Below are 24,563 nucleotides of genomic sequence, written 5' to 3' on the forward strand. Positions count from 1 at the left end.
CCGGCGCAGGATCATCACTCAGAGCGGAACATACCGGCTCCGACAGCAAGGATGTGCTCGGAGGAGGAATCTATGAAACAACCATAGGAAATGGCTCCGGAGCCGACTGGGTTGGAGCCGAAAACAATTTAGCCAACACTGGCGACTGCAGGAGCCTCTGCACCACCCTATCCACATCCAAATCAGAAAGCCTGGAGGATTTGGAGGAGATGGATAGAGACTGAGACCTCTTATCTGGTGAGCCATGCCTCACACTCGGCAACCGGCTCCGAATAGGTTCAAGAATGATCGGAGCGGATGCTGATTCACTTAACACAGACACCTCCTGCGGCCCCGAAGACAGTGGAGCCGAGGAAGCAGTATCCAATATAGTAATCTTCTCCGGAGGCTCCTAAGATGCCGATGGAGCCGGAGACCTTTTCTTGGACTTGGAGGACTTACATTTCGACTGAGAGCCGAATCTATAGCCTCCTCGAAAGATGGTTTAAGCAGTCCCTTTAAAATCAATTTGTTTTTCCTCTCTTGGAGCACCCTAGGACTGAAGGCGTGGCAAAAGCTACACGACTCCTGTAAATGGATGGCTCCAAGACAGTAAACAGTGTCCATCCGTGATGGACATTTTATATCCGCACTTTGAACACTTTTTAAAGCCAGAAGGCTTATGTTCTTTCTGATCTTTAGACATATCCAAAGAGTTAACAACTTCCAACGGGTGTAAAGCACACAGTGTAAAGTACAGTTTTGTACCTACCATAAATGTAGATGTCCGAACTGGATAGCATCTGCAGTCATAACAAGTGGGTTGTCCTGTCGTCAGGCAGCCCTGCAGTCGGCCGGATTCCAAAGTCCGGGTCCGGCTTCGGCTGATGTCGCACTCCACCCGACGTCATCTCTGCTGGTCTTCGGGTATAAAAGCATCAGCCGACGCCATTTTCCTCAGTGTTTCTTGCCCCAGATGCCAGTAGCCCTCTTGCAGGGTGAAATTTGGATAGATGCCAATGTTTTCCCAATAGATAGAGGTAAACACAACAATAAGCATATATGTACATATATACAAACAAATACACCATAAAAGACTCCCCCCCCAACAGCTAGCTATTAGGAGGGTAAGCACCCTAGGAGTACCACAGAGGGGAAGGAGGGAGGGTAATCCTGACTGCAGATGCTATCCAGTTCGGACATCTACATTTATGGTAGGTACAAAACTGTACTATGTCCTTCATGGATGCATCTGCAGTCATAACAAGTGGGTAGAATACCATAGCCAACTAGGGGAGGAGGATAAAGGTAGATTATGGTGTGTTTAAGATCCCTTGCAGTACAGCAGTGGCAAACCCTGCTCGGGATCTGGAATAAAGAGGCAAATTATAATGCTTGGCAAATGTATGCACGGAGGTCCAAGTAGCCGCCTCAATAATGTCTTTGGTTGCCACTCCTCGTAAGAAGGCTGTGGTAGTGGCTGTTGCCCTTGTAGAATGAGGTCTTATGTTCTGTGGAATTGGTTTTCCATGGAAGGAGTAACAGTATCGTATGCAATTTCCTATCCATTTGGAGATTGTCTGTTTGGAAATAGCTTTTCCTTCCCTTCCTGTTGCATAGGCTACAAAAAGTTGGTCAGTCTTTCTGCTATTTTTTGTTCTGTCCAAGTAGTAGCGTAGCTGTCTATGTACATCCAAGGTATGCAGTATTCTTTCCCCTCTGTTTTGTGGGTTGGGAAAGAAGGAAGGTAGGTGGATTGCCTGGTTTAAATATACTCTGGATACCACCTTAGGCATAAATGTAGGATTAGTCCTCAAGGACACTCTATCTTGGTGGAAGATTAGGAAGGGTTGCACTGCCATTAAGGCCTGTAGTTCTGAAACCCTCCTTGCTGAAGTAATTGCCAGTAGGAAAGCAGTTTTCCATGACAGGTGTTGTAGGTCTGCTGTTGCTGCTGGTTCAAAGGGTGCTAGTGTTAACTTTTCTAGCACAAAGTTTAAGTCCCAAGCTGGTAATGGTGGTTTCCTGGGAGGTTTTACATTCTTGATTCCTCTGAGGAACTGCCTGAGCAAAGGGTGCGAAAAAACAGGAGGATCAAAGCTGTATTCTGCTGAAATAGCTGATGCATGTATCTTGATTGAGGAGTAGGACAGGCCTGAATGAAGAAGTTCGGCCAGATACTCCAGAATGTTAGGCATATCTATGTTTGACACATCTTTTCCTCTTTCGGTACTCCAAATGACAAACCTTTTCCATTTTCCAGCATAGTTCTTTCTTGTTGAAGGTCTGCGTGCTTCAAGAATAATGTCTTTAACTCTTTGGGAAAGTTCTGGATTAGCTGCTGCTATGTGATGTTCCATGCAGTCAGTTGCAGCGTTTTTAGGTTTGGATGTATGATGCTGTAGTTGTTCTGAGTTAACATCAAAGGCATCAGGGGTATTGGCCACATGTTGTTCTGAGACATGCTCTTCAGTAGTGGATACCAGTGTTGTCTTGGCCAGTTTGGGGCTATCAGGATTATCCTTGGACGTTCTTCCTTGATTTTTAGTAGTACCTTGTGTATCAGAGGAAGAGGAGGAAATGCATATGCTGTTAGGCCTTTCCAGTTGAAGGAGAGTGAGTCCACTTTCCATGCTAGTGGGTGGAATGTCCTCGTGCAGAATTTTTTGAGCTGGTGATTGAGAGGTGATGCGAATAGGTCTATCTGTGGCATTCCCCATTTCTTTGAGATGGTCTTGAAGATGTCCGGGTGCAGCTTCCATTCGTGGGCATCCGAGTGGTTCTGCTTAGTATGTCTGCTAGAGTATTGTCTTTCCCGGTACAAATATTGCCTGTAACTGAATGTTGTAGCTGAGTGCCAGGGTCCACAGCTCCAAGGTCATTCTGCATAGGGGTATGAATGAGTGCCTCCCTGTTTGTTGATGTACCACATGACTGTGGTGTTGTCTGTCCTTATCATCAACTGGCCCTCTGAGGAAAGGTTTGAACTTTTGGATTGCCAGTTTTACTGCCAGCATTTCTTTTAGATTGATGTGCAGGTGAATTTGATCCTGTGTCCACAATCCTTGCACGCATTTGTCCAGCATGTGGGCCCCCCATCCTAGATCTGAAGCGTCTGTTGTGATGGTCTGGCTTGGTTGACATCTGCGGAAGGGCAGGCCTGGGTTTGACTGGCATGCCTGAGCCCACCATAGGAACTCCTGTTTTAAGCATGGAATTAGTGGGATTTCTGTTTCTAGACTGTGTCTGTGTTGGGACCATAAATTCTTTAGGTACCACTGTAGTTTCCTCATATGTAGTCTGGCAAATGGGACCAAGATTATGCATGATGCCATGAAGCCCAAGGCCTGTAGAAATTTTCTTGCTGTTAACTTGTTCAGTTTTGTTAGTGCCAAGAAGTAAAGAGGAAGCTCTTTTTGTTTTCTGTAGTCAGGAATGCCATTTGTTGTACTGTGTCCAATTCAGCCCAAGAATGTCCTTGTTTGGGATGGTATCAGCCTTGACTTTTGTAAATTGACTGTGTATCCCAGTCCTTGTAGCAAGTAAATGACCCTTTGTAAATCTGTTGTCAGCTTGCTTTTGTTGTCCCCTTGTAGCAGGCAGTCGTCCAGGTATGGGTAAATTTGAATTCCTGTAGTCTGCAATGGGCGATTACTGATGCCAGGCATTTTGTGAATACTCTGGGCAGTAGATAAGCCAAAGGGCAATGCTGAGAATTGATAGTGCTCTGATCCTGCAAGAAATCTGAGGTATCTTCTGCAGATTGGTCGAATTGGGACGTGCAGGTATGCCTCCTTGAGATCTAGAGTTACCAGCCAAGACTCCTTGCCCAGCATGGGAAGAAGTTGCTGTAGGGTCAGCATTTTGAATTTTGGGACAATGATGTATGTATTTAAGGTGGACAGGTCGAGAATTGGTCTCCAACTTTTTTCCTTTCTTGGAACTAGGAATAGTCTGGAGTAGAACCTCTTTCCTTGTTCTGCTGTTGGCACTCTTTCCACAGCTCTCATGTTTGCTAACTCCATTATCTGGCGTAGAGCCTCTGTTTTTGATTTGGAGGTAGATTTGGCATTCCTCTTTTGACTGGTAAAGTGTGGAAGTGAAACCGGTAACCTTGATCTATGGTTTGTAAAATCCACTTGTCTTTTGTTATGTAGTGCCAGTTCTTTGAAAATAAGGTTAACTTTCCGCCTAGAGGAGCTGCTATTTGTTCCCTGGTAGGCGGATTTAGGATTAAGTCACTGTGGTTGTGCTGATGTAGTGGCAGTGGCTGTGTCTGTGCCTCTGTTGTTACCTTGCCACTGTCGTCCTCTGTAGGCACCTCCTCTGGATTGGTTTCTGCCTCTGGAACGTCTATTCCTGCCCCTTTGAAATTTTGCGGAGTCAGGAAAGGACCAATTTTTGGCAGGCCAGTTCCTGCTAAACCTTGGGGGTTGGACCTGCAGGAAATCTTTAACAGTTTGAACAGATTTTGCCTTTTCTTCCATTTTCTTCATAACCTGCTGGGCAGGTGTACCAAACAAACTTGTCTTATCCATAGGAGCATCTAGCAACTTAGCTTTAACATGATCCGGTAAAGCTTGTTCCTTTAGCCATGCATGTCTTCTTATCACTGTGCCTGTCATGGCTGATCTAAATGAAGCCTCCAGTGCATCATAGCCACATTTTAAGGAATGGTTGCTAACCTGTTGTATGTTATTTACCATCTCTAATACATATTTCTTATCAAGAGATTCATCAGTAGTTAGCTTTTTAGTTAACTGATCAAGCATAAACTCTTGGTATTGTATCATGTGAAACTGACAGTTTAAAGCTCTAGCTGAGAGAGTAGCTGAAGTGTAGACCTTTTACCCCATCTGTCTAGTGACCTTGCTTCCCTTTCAGAAGGAATAGGGTTTTAGCTGTGGTTGCTACTGCCTTGGGACCCTGGGATATAGTTTCTGGGTCTGCAAGAGGAGCCTTGTAAAGGTGGTGATGAGTATCTGGCACCCTGTAAAATCTGTCTGGTTTGGCAGGGGCTGGGGTAAAGAATCTGGAGCGGAGCAAACATCATTGAAAGCATCATCCACCACAGAGAGAACAGGAGGTATAGCTAAGGGCCTGTGCTGTGGTAGGTGCAGAAAAGTCCTAAGTCTTTTTCTGGAGTCTGAAAATCCTGTTGCTGCCATTGGAACTGTTCTCGCATGGCATGCAAGGTTTCTCCAAAGGAGAATTCTTCTGGTGGGGAAGCAGCTGGAATGGATTCTTCAGCATCAGAATCTTCAAATTGGGAAAAGGAGCCTCAGGCTGGTCAGTTATGTCTGATTCATGAGCAGAATCATCAGAAGACACTGGCTCAGGGGCTCTGCCCTAGGTCTCTTCTCTGGGGCTGAGAGGCCCTGTCTGGGTGAGATTGAGATCCTCTAATTAAAGAAATTAAATCTTCTGCCAAAGAAAGCATTTGAGAACTAAAGAGGGCCTGGATGAGGGGGTTTAACAGGCACTGATTTAGTAGTCTTGGCTGCTTTAGCCCTGGCGAAGGCCTTAATGGACATGGCTGCTGGAGGCCTAGCAGCACCACGTGCTGGGGTAGAGACATCCAAGGGATGGTGTCTGATAAGTCAACCACCGTAGTGGGTAAAATTTCTGAGGTCGATTCAAGAATTGTAGCAGGGGCCTCAGTTGTAAGAATAGGTTCAGCTGTACTTTGAGCAGTTCTCGGTTTCAGCGAAACCGAGACACTCATGATTTGCTTTGCCGTGGTTTCGGCCGAAACCGCGGACCGCGAGTGTCGGTCTTTATCTTTGCGTTTTTGGGGGTAGTCGGAGGATCCGGCGACATAATGTACGCAAAATCGAACCAAAACTGTTCTGCAAACTCCGACCGACGCCTAAGCGTTCGTCGGTTGAAAGAGGCACAGGCCGAACAGGCTGCTACGTCGTGGGCTGGGCCTAAACAAGGCAGACAGTAAGAGTGGAAATCTTTATGAGGTATTTGTTTCCCACAGGTTTAACAATTGTTAACTTTTTCTGACATCGGCTGAGGCAAGAAAGAGTCCCCAACGGGGTACTTAGCTTTAGAAGTCTTCGAAGTAGTATTCGGTAGAAGTAATCTCTGGATCCGACCGACCGGCACTTGCGAACAGCTTCTGCTTGAGCCACGGCAAGAAAGACTGGGGAAAATGGCGTCGGCTGATGCTTTTATACCCGAAGACCAGCAGAGATGACGTCGGGTGGAGTGCGACATCAGCCGAAGCCGGACCCGGACTTTGGAATCCGGCCGACTGCAGGGCTGCCTGACGACAGGACAACCCACTTGTTATGACTGCAGATGCATCCATGAAGGACATCTACAGTTAACTACCAAAAAGGGCGGGAAGCCCACAACTTAGACAGCAGACACTACCACAGAGAAGAGCAAAGCTCTTAACCAACAAACAATAGCAACAAGAACACAGAGAACCTCTAACTTAAAATGTTCTCAAAAAAATATATACAATAAAAAACAGACGAACTTCTCACTAAGGGAGGACTAGGTCCTCCAACTAAAACGGGCCTAGCCCGTGGGAACTGTTAGGGATACCACAAAAACACTACTAAACACACAAACAACTACCACAAGAGTAGCTATTAAAATAGCTTTTTAAGTATAAAGCAACCAATTCCTCAAAAGAAATAAGTCAAAAAGGGTACTTAGTCACAGCCAAGCGAGACCAAGTCCGAGCTCTACAAGCGGCACACGAGATCTGGGGATGCGAAGCAGTGTACTATGGGATACTCTCTTAACCCAGCCAATCAGAGACTTTTGAGTTTGTAAATAGGCCGAGTCGGAGCCGATATTCGGCTCCGAACCCATGGGTAAGAATGTAGACGAGATAGGACTACATAACATCTATAATTCAAAGTAGAAAGGGATGATGAAACGAGGGGGTTCAAGAAACAAGGAGATACTAGGATTTTGGATAAAGGCCTTTAAAAAGAATGACAATCCTACGGAATACTAGATCCATAAAGTAGCAGAGCAGAAAGTATTCCAAGAACTAAGCCAACAAGGGAATGCAGAAAGGAGATTCTGCCGACAGGGATGACTGCAATTAGGGATACAGACAATAGGCCAGAGAAGGCTGGAATTTATTGGAAAAAAATGGCAAAGGAACCAAAGTATTGGGAGCAAATAACTAAAGGGGGAAAGGAAACAGACTGGGAAGAAGCCAATAATTTATTTGGACTGCAGGTTTGAGATGGTCTTCCCTATCAAGTATTGATAGAGTATAGGTACAGAAAAAGAAATAAGGGGATACTAAATGAAAGACCAGTACTGGTAGAGTTTTTAGTACAATCTAGAACAGAGGCTGCCATTAAAAAAGTAATTAGTACAGCATATGAAATACTGCATGATAACTAAGAATCAATCAGAAGATGTTAGAAAGAAATGCTGGGTGGGCAGATTGGTGCGATGAGGGAGATGACTTTTCAGAGCTAGGACACAGAATCGGAATTGCCTACACATGTTAAGACATTGCTGAGTCTAATTATGGTGACTGCCAAAAAAAGCAATTACTAGAAAGTGGAAATCAAAATCTTAACCAACTATATTAGAAGTAGGGAATACAGTAAACAGGGATAAAAACTGAAATTGAGTTTTTCAGGAAAGGGTAGGAGCAAGCTACATAAGAAAAAAATGGGAATTGTGGGAACAATACATACAGGGGAGGAATGAAGTTTAAAAGAAGGCAGGACTTAAATTACGTATATAATGTTTGACTGAAAATTACTGGGTAGATAAGTGATGTACAATGTTTGCAAGTACAGTTGTGTACACTGACCATAAATGTAGATGTACAACTGCATTCACTGTTGCAGTCATCACACTTGGGTTATCTGTCTGCATGCAGCCCTCAGTCGGCCCAAATACCAAAGTCTTGGGATTTCTACGTCGGATGCAGTCGCCTCTTCCATGACGTAAGGTCGTCAGGGGTATAAAAAGTACAGTTTTGTACCTACCATAAATGTAGATGTTCGAAGATCCACATTGCTGCAGTCCTAACACTTGGGTAGTCCGCTGTCCCAGTCGGCCCGAATACCAAAGTATAAGGCTGACGTCGGTCAGGGCGCATTAGTCTGACGTCAGGACGTCAGGGTACAAATGCGCATGACCGACGTCATATCCTCAGTCTTTTCTTGCCCCAGATGTCAGAAGACCCTAAAAAGATAAGGCCAAAACCAAAAAACACCAAACACTCCTGTACCAAATATATATAAAATATATACAATTTACAAAAGTACAACCCCACCCACACAACCACCCCTAAACACAGAGGGGAAGGAGGGAGGGTAAATTGGACTGCAGCAATGTGGATCTTCGAACATCTACATTTATGGTAGGTACAAAACTGTACTATGTTCTTCATCCCACATTGCTGCAGTCCTAACACTTGGGTAGAATCCCAAAGCAGAGGTAAGGGAGGCTGGCAAATCATAAAGAAGCTGGAGCTGTCAACATGCCCTGCAAAATAGCCGTGGCAAAACCAGCCCTAGATTTAGAGTAGAGAGGAAGGTGGTAATGCTTAGAGAAAGTATGCACTGAACTCCAAGTAGCTGCCTCCAAAATATCCTTAGTTGCCACCCCCCTTAGAAATGCTGTTGAAGTGGCAGTAGCCCTAGTGGAATGAGGCCTAATCCCAGCTGGAATCTCCTTGCCATGATGGGAATAACAAAATGCAATGCAAAACCCAATCCACTTAGAAATAGATTGTTTTGACACAGGCTTGCCCTGAGAACTCAAAGCAAAAGAAACAAACAACTGCTGAGACTGCCTAAAATCCTTAGTCCTGCTTAAATAATAACGCAACTGCCTGTGTACATCTAAAGTGTGCAAAATCTTTTTCCCCTTATTTTGGGGATCTGCATAAAAAGTGGGCAAATGAATAGTTTGGTTTAAAGCCACACTAGAGACCACCTTAGGCATAAAGGAAGGATTAGTACGTAATGATACCCTATCCTTATGGAAAATCAAAAAAGGCTCAACCGCCATAAGGGCCTGCAATTCAGAAACCCTTCTTGCAGAAGTAATGGCCAACAAAAAAGCAGTCTTCCATGACAAGTATTTCAATTCAGCAGTAGCCGAGGCTCAACAGGTTGTAGAGTAAGTTTCTCCAACACAAAATTGAGGTCCCAAGCAGGAGTAGGAGCTCTACGTGGGGGTCTTATATTCTTTGCCCCTCTAAGAAATTTCTTAAACAAAGGATGAGAAAACAATGGTGGGTCACAATCATAGTGAGCTGAAATTGCTGCAGCATGAATCTTAATGGAAGAGAAAGACAAACCTTTGTCCAATAACTCAGTAAGATATTGAAGAGCCACACTCAAATTAGGCTCAGAAACCTCCAAATCCTTTGCTGCACTCCAAAATAAAAATCTCTTCCATTTGTCTGCATACACTTTCCTTGTACTAGGTCTCCTGGCTTCCATAATCACATTCAAAACTTGTTGAGGAAGTTGAGACCTGCTGTGGTTCAAAACAGAATATGCCAGGCTGTTAGATGAAGAGAGTGAAGCTTGACATTGAGTAGATGACCATCCCTCTGAGACAATAGGTGTGGAATCAAAGGTAAAGGCCGTGGAGGCTTCCTTACCAGACTCCTCAGTAATGGGTACCAGTGTTGTCGAGGCCAATCTGGAGCTATTAAAATCATCCTTGGCTTGTCTTGTCTGACCTTTAGGAGTACCTTTGGGAGGAGAGGCAGAGGCGGAAAGGCGTACACATGAAGATTTTTCCAACTGAAAGAAAGAGCATCCACTTTCCAAGCTGTGTGATGAAACCTTTTAGGTGCAAAACTTTGGCAGCTGGTGGTTTAGTGGAGAAGCGAACAGATCTATGTCTGGAGTTCCCCATGACACTGTCAATTTTCGAAATACATGAAGATCCAGTTTCCACTCGTGGGGATCCATGATTTGCCTGCTTAACACATCTGCTAAGGAGTTCTGTGCTCCCGGCAGAAACCTTGCCTGAAGATTTAGTTGCAAGCTGAGCGCAGTCTCCCACAAAATCATTGCTTGCCTGCATAGAGGATAAGAATGTGTTCCCCCTTGTTTGTTGATGTACCACATGACAGTTGTGTTGTCTGTTAGAATCAACACCTGCCCTGGAAGAAGTATCTTCTTGAAAGCCAGTAATGCAAACTGGACTGCCAACATCTCCTTCATGTTGATATGTAGATGCTGTAGTCTGGCAGGCCACTTGTCTTGTATCCACTTTCCATTCAGATGAGCTCCCCAAGCTATGTCTGAGGCATCTGTCGTTAGAATATGACTCGCCTCTGGCCGGGTCACAGAGAGTCCCTTGTTTAGGTGACATTCCTGAGCCCACCACAAAAATTCCTTTTGAATGCAAGGTATTATTTGAATGACAGTGTCCAAATCCTGGCAGTGCTGTGTCCATACATTTTTGAGATACCATTGCAGCTTCCTCATATGCAGTTTGGCATTGGGAAGCACCAGAATACAAGATGCCATGAACCCTAAGGCTTGAAGGACTGTCCTTGCAGTCAGCCCGGACTGAAGAGATAGTTGATGGAAGTAAAGTGAAAGATTCTTTTGTTTGTCCGGGGTTAAAAAGGCCATCTGGGTTGCTGTATTCAGTCTCACACCCAGAAAGCACATGTCTTGAGAGGGTACTAGACTGGACTTTATTTCGTTCACAGAATACCCCAGGCATCTTAGCACTTCTTCTTCTTCTTCTTCTTTCGGCTTTTCCCGGTTAGGGGTCGCCACAGCGGATCACCTTGTCCGCACATTGAATGGCAGTGGAGTTTTACGGTGTCGAGTTGCCAGCCCGGCGCCCAACCTTCCACAGAAGGCACACTCACACGCACACCTAGGGCCAATTTACAGTGTCCAATCCACCTGCAGCATGTCTTTGGGATGTGGGAGGAAACCGGAGCACCCGGAGGAAACCCACGTGACCACAGGGAGGACATGCAGACTCCGCACAGAAGGCACCCCAGCCGAGGATCGAACCAGAGAACCTCTTGCTGTGAGGTGGCAATGCTAACCACTGCACCACCGTGGCCACCCTACCCCAGGCATCTTAGCACTGCTATCACATTCCAAATGCTGCAAAAGGTCTTCCTTTTCTTGAGCCAGAATCAGGCAGTCGTCCAAGTAAGGATAGATTTGTATTCCTTTTAGCCTGAAGTAAGCTATCACTGGAGCCAGAACTCTTGTGAATACCCTGGGCGCAGTAGATAAGCCAAAGGGCAATGCAGAGAACTGATAATGGGAATTCCCAGCTCGAAAACGCAGATACTTCCTGCAACTTAGTCTGATAGGCACATGAAGGTAAGCCTCCTTGAGATCTAAAGTTACCATCCAATGATCTTTTCCCAGCAGAGGTAAAAGCTGTTGCAACGTCAACATCTTGAACTTGGGAATGTCCAGATAAGTGTTGAGGATAGACAAATCCAAAATTGGTCTCCACGTGTTCCCCTTTTTTGGTACTAGGAACAGGCGAGAATAAAATCCTAGGCCCCTTTCTGGCACAGGAACCGGCTGAATGGCCCCTATTTGAAGTAACAGAGAAATTTGCTTGTGAGCCTCTTTTCTTTGTAGAGGAGGAATGTCTGGCATGCCTTTGAAAGGAGGCAAGGTATGGAAATAAAACCTGTAACCGTGGTGAATGATATCCAATACCCATCTGTCTTGGGTAATTAAACTCCAATTTTCTTTGAAAAGTGCCAGCCTTCCTCCCAAAGGTGCTGCCAGACGAGAAGGCTCTGGCAGCTGAAAAGGCAGGTCATTGGGTCTGTTTGAAAGGACTGACCCCTGCCCTCACCAGAAGACTGAGCAGGTGAACTCCTGTTCTAGGCCTAAAAGAACCTTGAGCTCTGCCCCTGCCACGCCTAGACCTACCCCTAGACTGGGAATCATAAGAAGGATATGTCCACCCCTTAGTAGGCCAATTTCTACTAAACTTGGAGGCTGAACCTGCAAAAAATCTTTAACAGTCTGCATAGACTTAGCCTTGTCCTCCATTTTCTTTAAAACTGCTTCCACAGGCGAACCAAACAACACATCAGATTGTAATGGAGCATCTAAAATCCTTGTCTTAACATGCTCAGCCAAATTCTGATCCCTCAACCAGGCGTGCCTGCGAAGAACAGAACCAGTGGCAGCCACCCTCGAAGAGGCCTGTACAGCATCAAAACCACATTGCAAAGAATGCTTACCCACCTGTTCAGAAACATGAACTAAATCCTGCAACTCTTTACACTCAATACCTTCCGCCAGAGCATCCACCTTAGACTTCAATTGTGAAAGGAGAAAATTTTGGTATTTTAACATGTGGAACTGGCAATTCAAAGCCCTCATGGCTAAAGTGGAAGAAGTATACACCTTCTTTCCCCATCTATCCAAAGCCCTTGCCTCTTTATCAGGAGGAACAGGATATTTAACAACAGAAGCCTTAACACCTTTAGGCCCCTGAGAAACGGTTTCTGGGTCTGCCCTAGGACTCTTAAAAAGATACTTATGAGCTTCAGGCACCCTATAATACCTATCCGGTTTAGCTGGAGCAGGAGGCAAAGAATCAGGGTTCAGGGAAGCCTCTGCAAAAACATCTTCCACCACATCCAGAACAGGAGGTATAGCCAAAGGCCTGTGCTGGGGTAAAAACAAAAATTCCCTTAGCCTTTTCCTGGAATCAGAAAAATCTTGACCTTCCCATTTAAAATGCTCCCTCATGGAATGAAGAGTCTCTGAAAAAGAAAAATCCTCAGGAGGAGAAGCCGAAGGAGTAGAATCATCTACATCAGAATCCGAATAAGGAGGATACTCCTGCAAGTCTTCAGCCGAAGACTCAGAAGCCTCCGAACACTGCTCAAAACTCTCAAGCTCAGGTTCCACCCTAGGCCTCTTATCAGGAGGGGGCATAGAACCTCTAATCATAGTAATCAAATCTTCTGCCATTTTAAGCATATGTTTCTGAGGCAGAGACCCTGAAGAACTAGGAGAAACCCCCACTGAAGTTAAAGCTGGCCTGCCTCTCGAAGAAGCCTTGGAAACAGAAGGGGAGGGCCTAACCACCTTAGGAAGGGAGGGGAGAACAGTTACCTGAGAAGCCCCCTCAGCCTGGCCTACCTCCTGAGAGGAAACATCCTGTAACAGTAAAGTCTCTCCCTGAGACTCCAAAGAGACTTCTGGCAGAACCTCCGGCTCCACCGAGCCCTCTAAAGAACCGACGTCCGGGACAGGCGGCTCTTCCAACCTAGGCTTTGCTGCTTTGTCCTTGCGCTTTTTGGGCCAAGCGGCCGGAGCATCCGGCGGCATTTTATAATTACAACGCTTCCCAAAACTAACCTGGCACAGTCTAACCTTCTCTTAATAGTGCGTTTGTTAAATCTAGCACAAGAGCGACATCCAACAACGTCGTGCTCAGGCCCTAAGCAAGGTATACACAAGGTATGGTAATCCCTATGAGGTATCTGTTTCCCACAAGAAATACAATTATTCACTTTTTCTGACATCCGGTTAAATACTGAGGCAAGAAAAAACCAAAATATTCCCCAACGGGGTACTTAGCCAACTTTGATTCGGTCTGAAACTCCGACTTCAGAAAATTTCAGAACGCCAACCTGCACTCGCAATACTGCTTCTGCATCGGACCATGCGGCAAAAAAGACTGAGGATATGACGTCGGTCATGCGCATTTGTACCCTGACGTCCTGACGTCAGACTAATGCGCCCTGACCGACGTCAGCCTTATACTTTGGTATTCGGGCCGACTGGGACAGCGGACTACCCAAGTGTTAGGACTGCAGCAATGTGGGATGAAGAACATCATGCAGCCGACCCCATTACATCAGTTTTTCTTGCCCAAAATGTCAGGAGCCCCTAAAATAGTAGAAAGGATAGAGAAAGCCAGGGGCTGAAGGGAGGGAAACCAGGACAGCAACAGTGAATACACTTGAATATCTACATTTATGTTACGTGTACACAACTGTACTATGTTCTTCGTGTTTCACTGTTGCAGTCATCACACTTGGGTTGATTCCCAAAGCTGAGGAGGGTTGAAGGCAGTCAAGAAGTGTCAGGGCTGGCTAGCAGGCCTTGTAAAACCGCTGTAACAAATCCAGCTCTGGATTTAGAAAAAATAGTTAAGTGGTAATGCTTGGTGAAGGCATGTACAGAACTCCAGGTTTCAGCTTCCATGATGTCCCTGGTAGGGACTCCCCTGAGAAATGCTGTAAAGGTTGAAGTAGCTCTAGTGGAATAAGTTCTGATCCCCTGAGGGGTAGGTTTTCCATAGTGCTTGTAGCAGAAATGGATGCAGTGCGCTCTCCATTTGGAAATGGTTTGCTTTGAAATGGCCTTGCCCTCTGCTCCTGTAGCAAAGCTGACTAGCAGCTGGTCAGATTTTCTGAAAGCCTTAAGTCCTGTCAAGGTAGAACCGGAGCGGTCTGTGCACGTCCAAGGAGTGCAGGATCCTTTTCCCTTTATTCTGAGGATTAGGGAAAAAGGTTGGCAAATGGATGGCTTGGTTTAAAGCCACACTGGATACCACCTTCGGCATAAAGGATGGGTTAGTCCTGAGGGAAACCATGTCAGCATGAAAAATAATGAAGGGTTACACCGCCATTAGTGCCTGTAACTCGGACACTTCTTGCTGAAGTAATAGCTAGAAGTAAGGCTGTTTTCCAAGAGAGGAATTTTAACTCTGCTGAAGCTTCTAGCTCCAAAGGGGGAAGTGAGCTTTTCCAGTACAAAGTTAAGGTCCCAGGCTGGGGTGGTAGCTCTCCTAGGGGGCCTTAAATTGTTAGCTCCTGTCAAGAACTGTTTGATGAGAGGGTAAGAAAACAGAGGTGGCTCAGTATTATAATGAGCTGAGACGGCAGAGGCATGAATCTTAATGGATGAGAAGGATAGGTCTCTGGAGCAGCTCTGCTAGGTAATCAAGGATGGGCACAGCTCTGTCCTTTCCTTGACACTGACTCCAAGAGCAATATCTTTTCCACTTTTCAGCATAGGATTTCCTAGTACTAAGCTTTCTGGCTCTGCTGAGGGATGCTTGTGGTGTATTCAGGGAATAAGCCAGGCCGCAAGGTTTAGGGTTTGCAACTGTGGATGCAAAATCTGTCCCTCCTGTTGTGACAGCAGGGAAGGTGCCTGATGTAGGTGCCAGGGTGGCACTGCTGTCAGACTGTGTAGGAGTGGGTACCAGTGCTGGAGTGGCCAGTCTGGTGCAATAAGGATTGCCCTTGGCCTGTCCTATTTGATATTGAGTAGTACTTTTGAGAGGAGGAGCAGAGGAGGAAAGGCATAAATTGAGAGGTTTTCCCATGTAAAGGATAGGGCATCCATCTTTCACGCTCTGCTGTGAGGGTTCCTGTTGCAAAATTTGCTCAATTGGTGGTTTTGGGGGGAGGCAAAAAGGTCCACCTCCGGTGTTCCCCATTTCTGGATTAGAAGTTTGAATGAGTTGGGTTCCAGTTTCCACTCGTGAGGGTCCCGTAGACTTCTGCTTAAGTCATCTGCCAGATAACTTTGCTTGCCTGGCAGGAACTGAGCTTGTAAGTGCACTTAGTTGCTCAAGGCTGTGTTCCACAGGGCCATGGCTAACCTGCAGAGTGGGAAAGAGTTCCCTCCTGCTTGTTTATGTACCACATAACTGTGGTGTTGTCTATCAGGAGCTGTCCTGGAAGGCTACGGTATTTGAAGGCTGTCAGAGCATTCTGTACATCTAGCATCCCTTTTTTATTGATATGCAGGGGAATTTGTTCTGGGCTCCATTTGCCTTGAATGCATTTGCCTGCCATGTCAGCCCCCCCCATGGAAAGTCTGATGCATCTGTTCTCAGGGTTTGGGTGGTGATGAAAGGAAGTCCCTTGTGGTTGCATGCCTCTGCCCACCAAAGGAACTCTGCCCTTAGACAAGGTATGATAGGAATCGCTGTTTCCAGGTCCTAAGAATGTTGATGCCACAGACTTTTTAAGTACCACTGAAGTTTCCTCATATGCAGTCTTGCATATGGAATTAGCAGAATGCATGAGGCCATGAACCCTAGGGGTTGCAGTATTTTCCTTGCAGATAGCTGGGTTTTGGTTGCCATTAGTTTGAAGAAGTTTGTCAAATGGACCTGCTTTTCTGGAGTGAGGAATGCCATCTGGGAAGGTGTGTTCAAGCTTGCTCCCAGGAATACAATTTGTTGGCTGGGCACCAGTTGTGATTTATTTTCGTTGATGGTGTATCCCAGTGAAGTTACAAGTCTTTTTACAAATGCCAGGTGCTGAAGTAGGAATTTCTGACTGTCCGCCTGAATCAGGCAATCGTCCAAGTATGGGTACATTTGAATATTTCTCTGCCTGCAGTATGCAATGGCTGGAGCCAGGTACTTTGTGAATACTCTGGGCGCAGCAGATAAGCCAAAGGGAAGTGCAGAGAACTGAAAGTGCACAGAACCTGCCCTGAAACAGATATTTCCTGCAAGGCTCCCTTATGGGGATGTGCAGATAAGCTTCTTTTAAATCTAGGGTGAATAACCAGGCATCCTTGCCTAGCATAGGAAGAAGCTGTTGCAGTGTCAGCATTTTGAATTTTGGGACCACCAGAAAGGTGTTGAGAATTGATAGATCCAGGATAGGGCGCCAAGAGCTCTCTTTTCTGGGTACCAGGAACAGACTGGATTAGAAACCCTGCACCCTTTGTTCTACTGGAATAGGTTGAAAAGCGCTGATATGGAGAAGGGAAAATACTCGTTTTTGAGCCTCTGCTCACTGGGTTTGGAGAAAGGTCTGGCAACCCGCTTGGGGTTGGCAGTGAGTGGAATCTGTATCCCTGGGATACAAGGTTCAGAACCCATCGGTCCTGAGTAATGGACATCCAGTTTTTTGCATGAAGGGCGAGTTTTCCTCCTAGGGGTGCAAGTACTTGGGCATGGCTGGGAAGGATAATTGGAAAGTCATTGTAAACTTTTTCCATAAGGAGGTGGCTTACCACTCCCTGTTTTTGAGGTGGGAACACTCCCTTGTTTAGATCTCTGCATACCCTGAAACCATAGTCTCTGTGGTCTGTTTCCCCTGGGTTTGGACTGAGAATGCCTAGGAGGGACTGGAAAGGACCAGTTTTTTTGACGGCCAATGCCTACTGAATCTAGGTGGCTGCACCTGTAAGAAATCTTTAACAGTTTGACTAGATTTAGCTTTTTCTTCCATCTTTTTAAGAACTTCTGCTTTTGTGCCAAACGATCCTGATTTAATGGAGCATCTAGTAATTATGCTTTGACATGGTCTGGCAAGGCTTGTTCCTTCAGCCAAGAATGCCTTCTCAGTACAGACCCAGTGATAGCAGCCCTGCAAGATGCTTCTAAGGCATCAAACCCACACTGCAAAGTAAGTTTATTAACTTGGTTTGCAGAATGCATTAACTCTTGTAAATCTTTATTTTCTGCACAATCTGGAATGGACACCATTTTTTGTTTAATTAGTTCCATAATATGTTGCTGGTACTTAAACATTTAAAACTGGCAATTCAAAGCCCTGAAGGCAAGAGTTGCAGAGGTATATAACTTCTTACTCCTCCTGTCTAAAGTTCTAGAATCCCTGTCTGAAGGGGTAGGGTTTTTGGCTGTAGTAGCCTTAATGCTTTTAGGTCCCTGGGAAATGGTCGCTGGATCGGCAGTAGGATTGTTAGAGAGAAATTTGAGAGAGTCAGGTACTCTTAGTACCCGTCATGTTTTCTAGGAGCTGGTGGTAAAGTGTCAGGAGTAAGACTGGATTCCATGAAGACATCTACAATATCCAGGACAGGGGGTATAGCTAAAGGCCTGTGTTGAGGCAAATCTAAAAATTCCCTGAGTCTCTTTTTGGACTGAGGATAGTCCTAGCATTACCAGTGGAAATGCTCTCAAGGTATGCAAGGTTTCACCAAAAGAAAAATCCTCTGGAGGGGAGGCAGAGGAATAGATTCCTCTGCATCTGAATCCTCATAGGTAGATTAAGGGCATGTCCTGGTAATCAGAAGGGTCAGAGTCATTGGACTCCTGGTCTGTAGAATCAGAAGGAAATTCAATTCTTTGTCTTTTAGCAGGGGAAGGCTGGCTTCCCCTAATTAGAGTAATAAGATCTTCAGCCATTCTAAGCATTTTTTGTGGCATGGGAGCTTGAGCATGCGCTTTGGACGTCGGTTTTCTAGGCATAGTGCGAACTCTGGGCCTGAGAAACTCAGTAGTTTTGGTTAAAAATGAAGTTGTCGGTTTAATACGAGTATCGGTAGGTTAGAATACACCCTCAGAAGCCGATGCCTGCACAGCGGCTCCGGACCCATCTGAGGTGGAGACATCCACAGGTTCCATAGTCCAAGAAGCATCGCGCGGCATTCTGGACTCCTAATGGGTCTCAGTAGAGGCCTGCGAATCTGTAGAAGCGGGCATCAGGGGCTGCGAAGACGCCTCACTGAGTACCGGCAGACTGGCGACTAGCTTAACGGAAGCGTCGTCGGCAGTTTTGGACCTATGCGAGCCGTCTTTATCCTTGTGTTTTTTCGGAAGATCGGTAGTCTGATGGCTTATTGAAGCCATTTTGGAATACAGAGAACAAGAGCGAAAGTATTTAGCGACAAAGATAGCATGAAGATGAATGGTTCAGGCGTTAACGCATAAAACCAATGAGGGACGTCGTGGTCTGGGCCTAAACAGGCGACGCAGTAAGAATACAAATCTCTGAGGAATTTGCTTTCCACAGGCAAGACCATTGTTAACTTTTTCTGACGTCGGTTAGAGCAAGAAAAAAAGGATCCCCAATGGGGTACTTATCTTTAGAAGACTTCAGATTTGAAACTCGAAAAACGAAAAGTTCAGGAAGCTGCCGACCAGCACTTGAGAACTGCTTCTGCTTCAGGCTCCTTCACGGCAAGAAAGACTGATTTAATGGCGTTGGCTGCATGTTTTATACCCGACGACCTGACGTCATGGAAGAGGCGGCAGCATCCGACGCAGAAATCCCAAGACTCTGGTATTCGGGCAGACTGAGGGCTACCTGCAGGCAGATAACCCAAGTGTGATGACCGCAACAGTGAGACACAAAGAACATCTGCAACAGTGATTTCAATCGGGACATCCCAGAAAGGCATACAGAGCCGCATCTCAACATGTTCACAAACTGAAGTCTGGTTAATGGAAAAAAAAAAAAAAAAACTCAAACAAGGGGATTACAACTGTCCATTAACTCTAGTACTTTTTCAGCAATGAAAAAAAAATGCAGCAAATAATACCTCTTATTGCAGTTTGACTGCTTCAGTTATGTACATCAAAGTAGTGGCCTTGAAACATTTTAAATAGCGCAACTGCAGTGAAAACATTAACTCACCGTATTTGTTGGGCAGTTTTTAATATAATGTCCAGGTTTCAAACATCTGAAACACGTGTATGATGGGGGAGGGGGACCCAGCGTTTTCTTCATATAGCTGCATTATTAAAAAAAAAAAGCAATTAAAATGCAAATCATTCACCTTTAAAGCTATATAAATAGTCACAAAAGAAAATAAAACTTACTTGGCAGGATCATAATCTTGACCAGATTGTGACATCATTGCTTTAATTTTATCTTCTTCAGATGCATTTGCTTCCGCCAGATTAGCAGTCTGTTTAATGGCAATAATTGTGTGACATGTACATTAGAAATTGTGAACACAGCCATTAAAAAAAGCATCCATCCAATCGTGTAAAGAGCAGCCGAAATAAATTCTTGTATAAAACTACTTTACCGACTGCATTCAAGTAAAAGTTACTGAAGCAGCACTAGCTCTCGATTACAGAAAGGATGGTTCAGGGGAGTTCCTTTTAGCCTTAACACTCAAAGTTTTACAGTGGTTTCTCTCTTTTGCAAATGAGATAAGATGAATGCATCAAGCAACTAAAGTATCACATGTAGATAAAAGCATTTACCATGCATATTTAAGCCATAGGCCCCCATTTGCCCACGGTCTATTTCAACTTGCTGAAAAGCAATATACTGAATGTATAAGGCTGAAATATCAAAATGCTAAAATCAAAATGCCTACTACTTTAGAAGTGTAGAGACCTAGACATGCCCCCCCCCCCCGACCTAGCCTGAGTTTTACTAAAAGGGGAATGGTGCAGTTTGATGACATATGTAGTACATGTATGCTACTAATACGTACTTTGAATTAAATATTGTAAAGTTTCAACATTTTGTCATTTCAGGACTTTGCATTCAATATACCAATATTCATTAAGTTGTCACATACCCATTTACCTCAGTTAAACTACAGTAATAATCCATTTTTCCAGTGGCAGAAACAGACCTACAATGCAAGGTCATAACGGTCTACTTTTTAATGGCACAGACCAGGTTTTTAACATAGAAAGGTGTAGCTATCAAATTTTCAGATTTTCAGTTTTTCAAGTGTGCTGTTCAAACAAAATGGTATACAGATCTCAAAGAAAAAAATCTGAAAAGTAAATTAGATTTTGTGCAGCTTGCTTTCCACAAACATGCATTACATTAGCATTTCCAGCATTCTAAATTAAGTAAATTAACAAATACCTGCCATTTTATAAGGGCTTAAAAAGGAACAGCCACTTAATCTCACTATCTCTTCTAAGTACAGGGCAGGGCATGCAATCTCCAAAATAGCTCTCAGTTCTTCACTCCTACTTTAATGACTTTCAGCCCCGATAAAACAGTAGAAAGTGACTGGACATTCTAAGCACCATGGCACTAACAATAAGAACGCATACAAGACATAACAGAGGAAAATAAGCACAGGACTGACTATACCCATTCTTCTACACCAGTACTACTACACTTCAAGGGGATTAAGCAGTGGGTAAATCAAAATGAATACTCCTGAATAGTAACACTCAAAACGGACAGGGACAGATAAAACTAAAATAATGGTTTAAGACAAGCTACGCTGTGCACTTTAGAACTGCCCTACGCAGGGTCCAGGTTTCCATACCATGCAAATTTCTGTTACCAAATGGGAAAACAGTTGGGAGGCACTCCAGGAAGTGGGGGATGGAGTTTACTGTTGAATGTTTATTTGGAGAATGCCTCCACTGCATTTTGGTTAGCTTTTTTTTTAACCATCATTATTATTATAATAAACATCACAGAACTGACCTTATTTCTTTGTTGCAGTTTCATGTGGGTACTTAGCAATCAGCTCTTCAGAAACCACTGTTTAATTATACCCCCAGATATGAGGCTTGGGAGAGAGAACCCTCCAAGGTTACACAAACACAGATGGCAGACTATTACTATAGAAAGTTTACTTGGACATTTGAGAAGTTTAAGAATTGGAAGTTTGCTAACTCTTTCATACTTAATTTCTGCACTCCGCACCTTTAAACATTGGGCAGATTCATTCCTTTCTCACAGGAAAACAGTACATCTAATTATAGAGTTATAACAATTTGCTCATAGGGCTCAGATGTATGAAGAAACAAGAAACTGTTTTCTTTATAATGCATACTTCTTTGATTTGGTAATAAATAAATCTTAAGTGCTGTATAACTTGTTCCAAAAATTTTACTGTTGACACCAACTGTTTGGAAAATACTGTGGACAAATGACTCTTTGGGAGCGCAGAAACTTAAACAATGACTCATATAAAGTAATGAGGAAAAATAGAAAAACATATGCTTTTTATTTTTTCCCTCAGCTTTGTCCTTCAGTGGTAGTTACAAAAGGTCAACATTAACATTCATTTATAATTATAAACATTAACAGACCTGGGGATATGAGTATTACCACGATCACATCCCAATTACGCATTCATTTCAAGTTAACTATATTAAACATGTGCACACCGATTTGGATTGAGACAAATCAAGATTAATTTGTTATACATCCTCTATTTCATTTAATTCTTGTTCTACACTGTCACATCATGTAATCTACAACATTGTAGACTAATTACTGGCTATATAATACTACATTTTTAACAAATTACTCAATGTACAAGCATTCCCAATCCTTTTCCTTGGCGCTTAACTATGCAAGAAGGAAAATCTACTTAAGTTCAAAATTAAAAGTATTTACTACAGTCCTTGATTTTTTTTTTTTTCCATTTTACTACCTGGCTTCATAAATTTTATAAAGGAAGGAATATAATTACATACCATAAAGTTAGATAAATTTCACATGCAAAGTCTTCTCAAAAAATGTACAGCATCAAAAAATGTTAGCATCGTTTTTCTTCCTCTTCATATTCATCACCATCTCCTTTCTTTTTACATTATGAGGTTGGGCTACTGTTGCTACAATCTGAAATTCATCTTCATTCAGAAAAAGGGCAGACTGTAAAATACTTTACTGGTGAACGAACATTCCCCAACACAATATAAACGTATGGGGACAGACAGAACAAAAAATCTGCTGCTTAAAGGCAATTTACTAAAGCGCCAAGAAGCAGGAAGAAAATAAAACTGCCATCATCTTGCTTACTAATAGAAGTAACTGCAATACAATCAGCAGTTACAATGATGTGCAAGAGAGGCAGGAGAGTTGTAATTTGTATTACTTGTTTACTTCATTCATTTGAACATAATGTAAAGAAAGTGGTAGTAATTACCGGGCACATTTCTGTATATGCGGACAAACTTGAATTTCTGACACTTGCTCTGTGTGCATGTGTGTGTACATTCTATATATTTTATATATATATATATATATATATATATATATATATATATATATATATATGCACACACAAATACATTTTGTATGTAAAACACTTCCTCCAACAACTGCAGAGGAGGGACTACTTTAACGTCTATATCACAATTGAAGGTTTAAAACATCGAATCTGAAATGGTCGACACCATATCATCGGTTTACGAAAAGACTGACCCCTGCCCTCACCAGAAGTCTGAGCAGGTGAACTCCCTGTTCTAGGCCTAAAAGAACCTTGAGCTCTGCCCCTACCACGTCTAGACCTACCCCTAGACTGGGAATCATAAGCAGGATATGTCCATCCCTTAGTAGGCCAATTTCTACTAAACTTCGGTGGCTGCACCTGCAAAAAATCTTTAACAGTTTGCATAGACTTAGCTTTGTCCTCCATTTTCTTTAAAACTGCTTCCACAGGCGAACCAAACAACACATCAGACTGTAAAGGAGCATCCAAAATCCTTGTCTTAACATGCTCAGCTAAATTCTGATCCCTCAACCAGGCATGCCTGCGAAGAACAGAACTAGTGGCAGCCACCCTCGAGGAGGCCTGTACAGCATCAAAACCACATTGCAAAGAATGCTTACCCACTTGTTCAGACACATGAACTAAATCCAGCAACTCTTTACACTCAATACCTTCCGCCAAAGCATCCACCTTAGATTTCAGTTGTGAAAGGAGATAATTTTGATATTTTAGCATGTGAAACTGACAATTCAACGCCCTCATGGCTAAAGTGGAAGAAGTATACACTTTCTTTCCCCATCTATCCAAAGCCCTTGCCTCTTTATCAGTGGGAACAGGGTTTTTAACCACAGAGGCCTTAACACCTTTAGGTCCCTGAGAAACAGTTTCCGGGTCTGCCCTAGGACTCTTAAAGAGATACTTATGAGCTTCAGGCACCCTATAGTACCTATCAGGTTTAACAGGAGCAGGAGGCAAAGAATCAGGGTTCAGGGAAGCCTCTGTAAAAACATCTTCCACCACATTCAACACAGGAGGTATAGCTAAGGGCCTATGCTGGGGTAAAAACAAGAATTCCCTAAGCCTTTTCCTGGAATCAGAGTAATCCTGGCCTTCCCATTTAAAGTGCTCCCTCATGGAATGCAGAGTCTCTGAAAATGAGAAATCCTCAGGAGGAGAAGCTGTAGGAGTGGAATCATCCACATCAGAATCAGAATAAGGAGGAAACTCCTGCAAATCTTCCGCAGAAGACTCAGAAGCCTCTGAACACTGTTCAAAACTATCAAACTCAGGTTCCACCCTAGGCCTCTTATCAGGAGGGGGCATAGAACCTCTAATCATAGTAATCAAATCTTCTGCCATTTTAAGCATATGTTTCTTAGGCACAGAACCTGAAGTGCTAGGAGAAGCCCCCACTGAAGCTAAACTTGGCCTACCTCTCAAAGAAGTTTTGGAAACAGAAGGAGAGGCTCTAACTACCTTGGGAAGAGAGGGAAGAACAGTTACCTGAGAAGCCCCCTTAGCCTGGCCTACCTCCTGAGAAGGCACATCCTGTAACAGTAAAGTCTCTGCCTGAGACTCCAAAGAAACTCCTGGCAAAACCTCTGGCTCCACTGAGCCTTCTAAAGAACCGACATCCGGGACTGCCGGTTCATCAACCCTAGGCTTCGCTGTTTTGTCCTTGCGCTTTTTGGAAGCGGCGCCGGAGCATCCGACGGCATTTTATAATTGCAACGCTTCCCAAACACTAACCTGGCACAGTCTAACCTTCTCTTAATAGTGCGTTTGTTAAACCTAGCACAAGAGCGGCATCCAACAACGTCGTGCTCAGGCCCTAAACAAGGTATACACAAGGTATGGTAATCCCTATGAGGTATCTGTTTCCCACAAGAAATACAGTTATTCACTTTTTCTGACATCCGGTTAAATACTGAGGCAAGAAAAAACCAAAAT

The 24,563-nt window shown here is 44.0% G+C and overlaps 1 protein-coding gene across 1 annotated transcript in view; it reads right to left on the minus strand.

The window, feature by feature from the left end:
• RBBP6 (RB binding protein 6, ubiquitin ligase) overlaps positions 1 to 24,563 on the minus strand; it is a 2,624,906-nt gene that overhangs the window by 1,616,200 nt on the left and 984,143 nt on the right. The window contains exons 6-7 of the mRNA XM_044089398.1: positions 19,501 to 19,589; positions 19,316 to 19,412 (exon numbers count right to left, since the gene is read on the minus strand). Of these exons, the coding sequence (XP_043945333.1) occupies positions 19,316 to 19,412; positions 19,501 to 19,589 (186 nt within the window). The remainder of the gene's footprint in view (positions 1 to 19,315; positions 19,413 to 19,500; positions 19,590 to 24,563) is intronic.

This window comes from Protopterus annectens, chromosome 12.part0, assembly GCF_019279795.1.
Source record: "Protopterus annectens isolate FY-2018-M chromosome 12.part0, PAN1.0, whole genome shotgun sequence".
Classification (NCBI taxonomy): Eukaryota; Metazoa; Chordata; order Ceratodontiformes; family Protopteridae; genus Protopterus; species Protopterus annectens.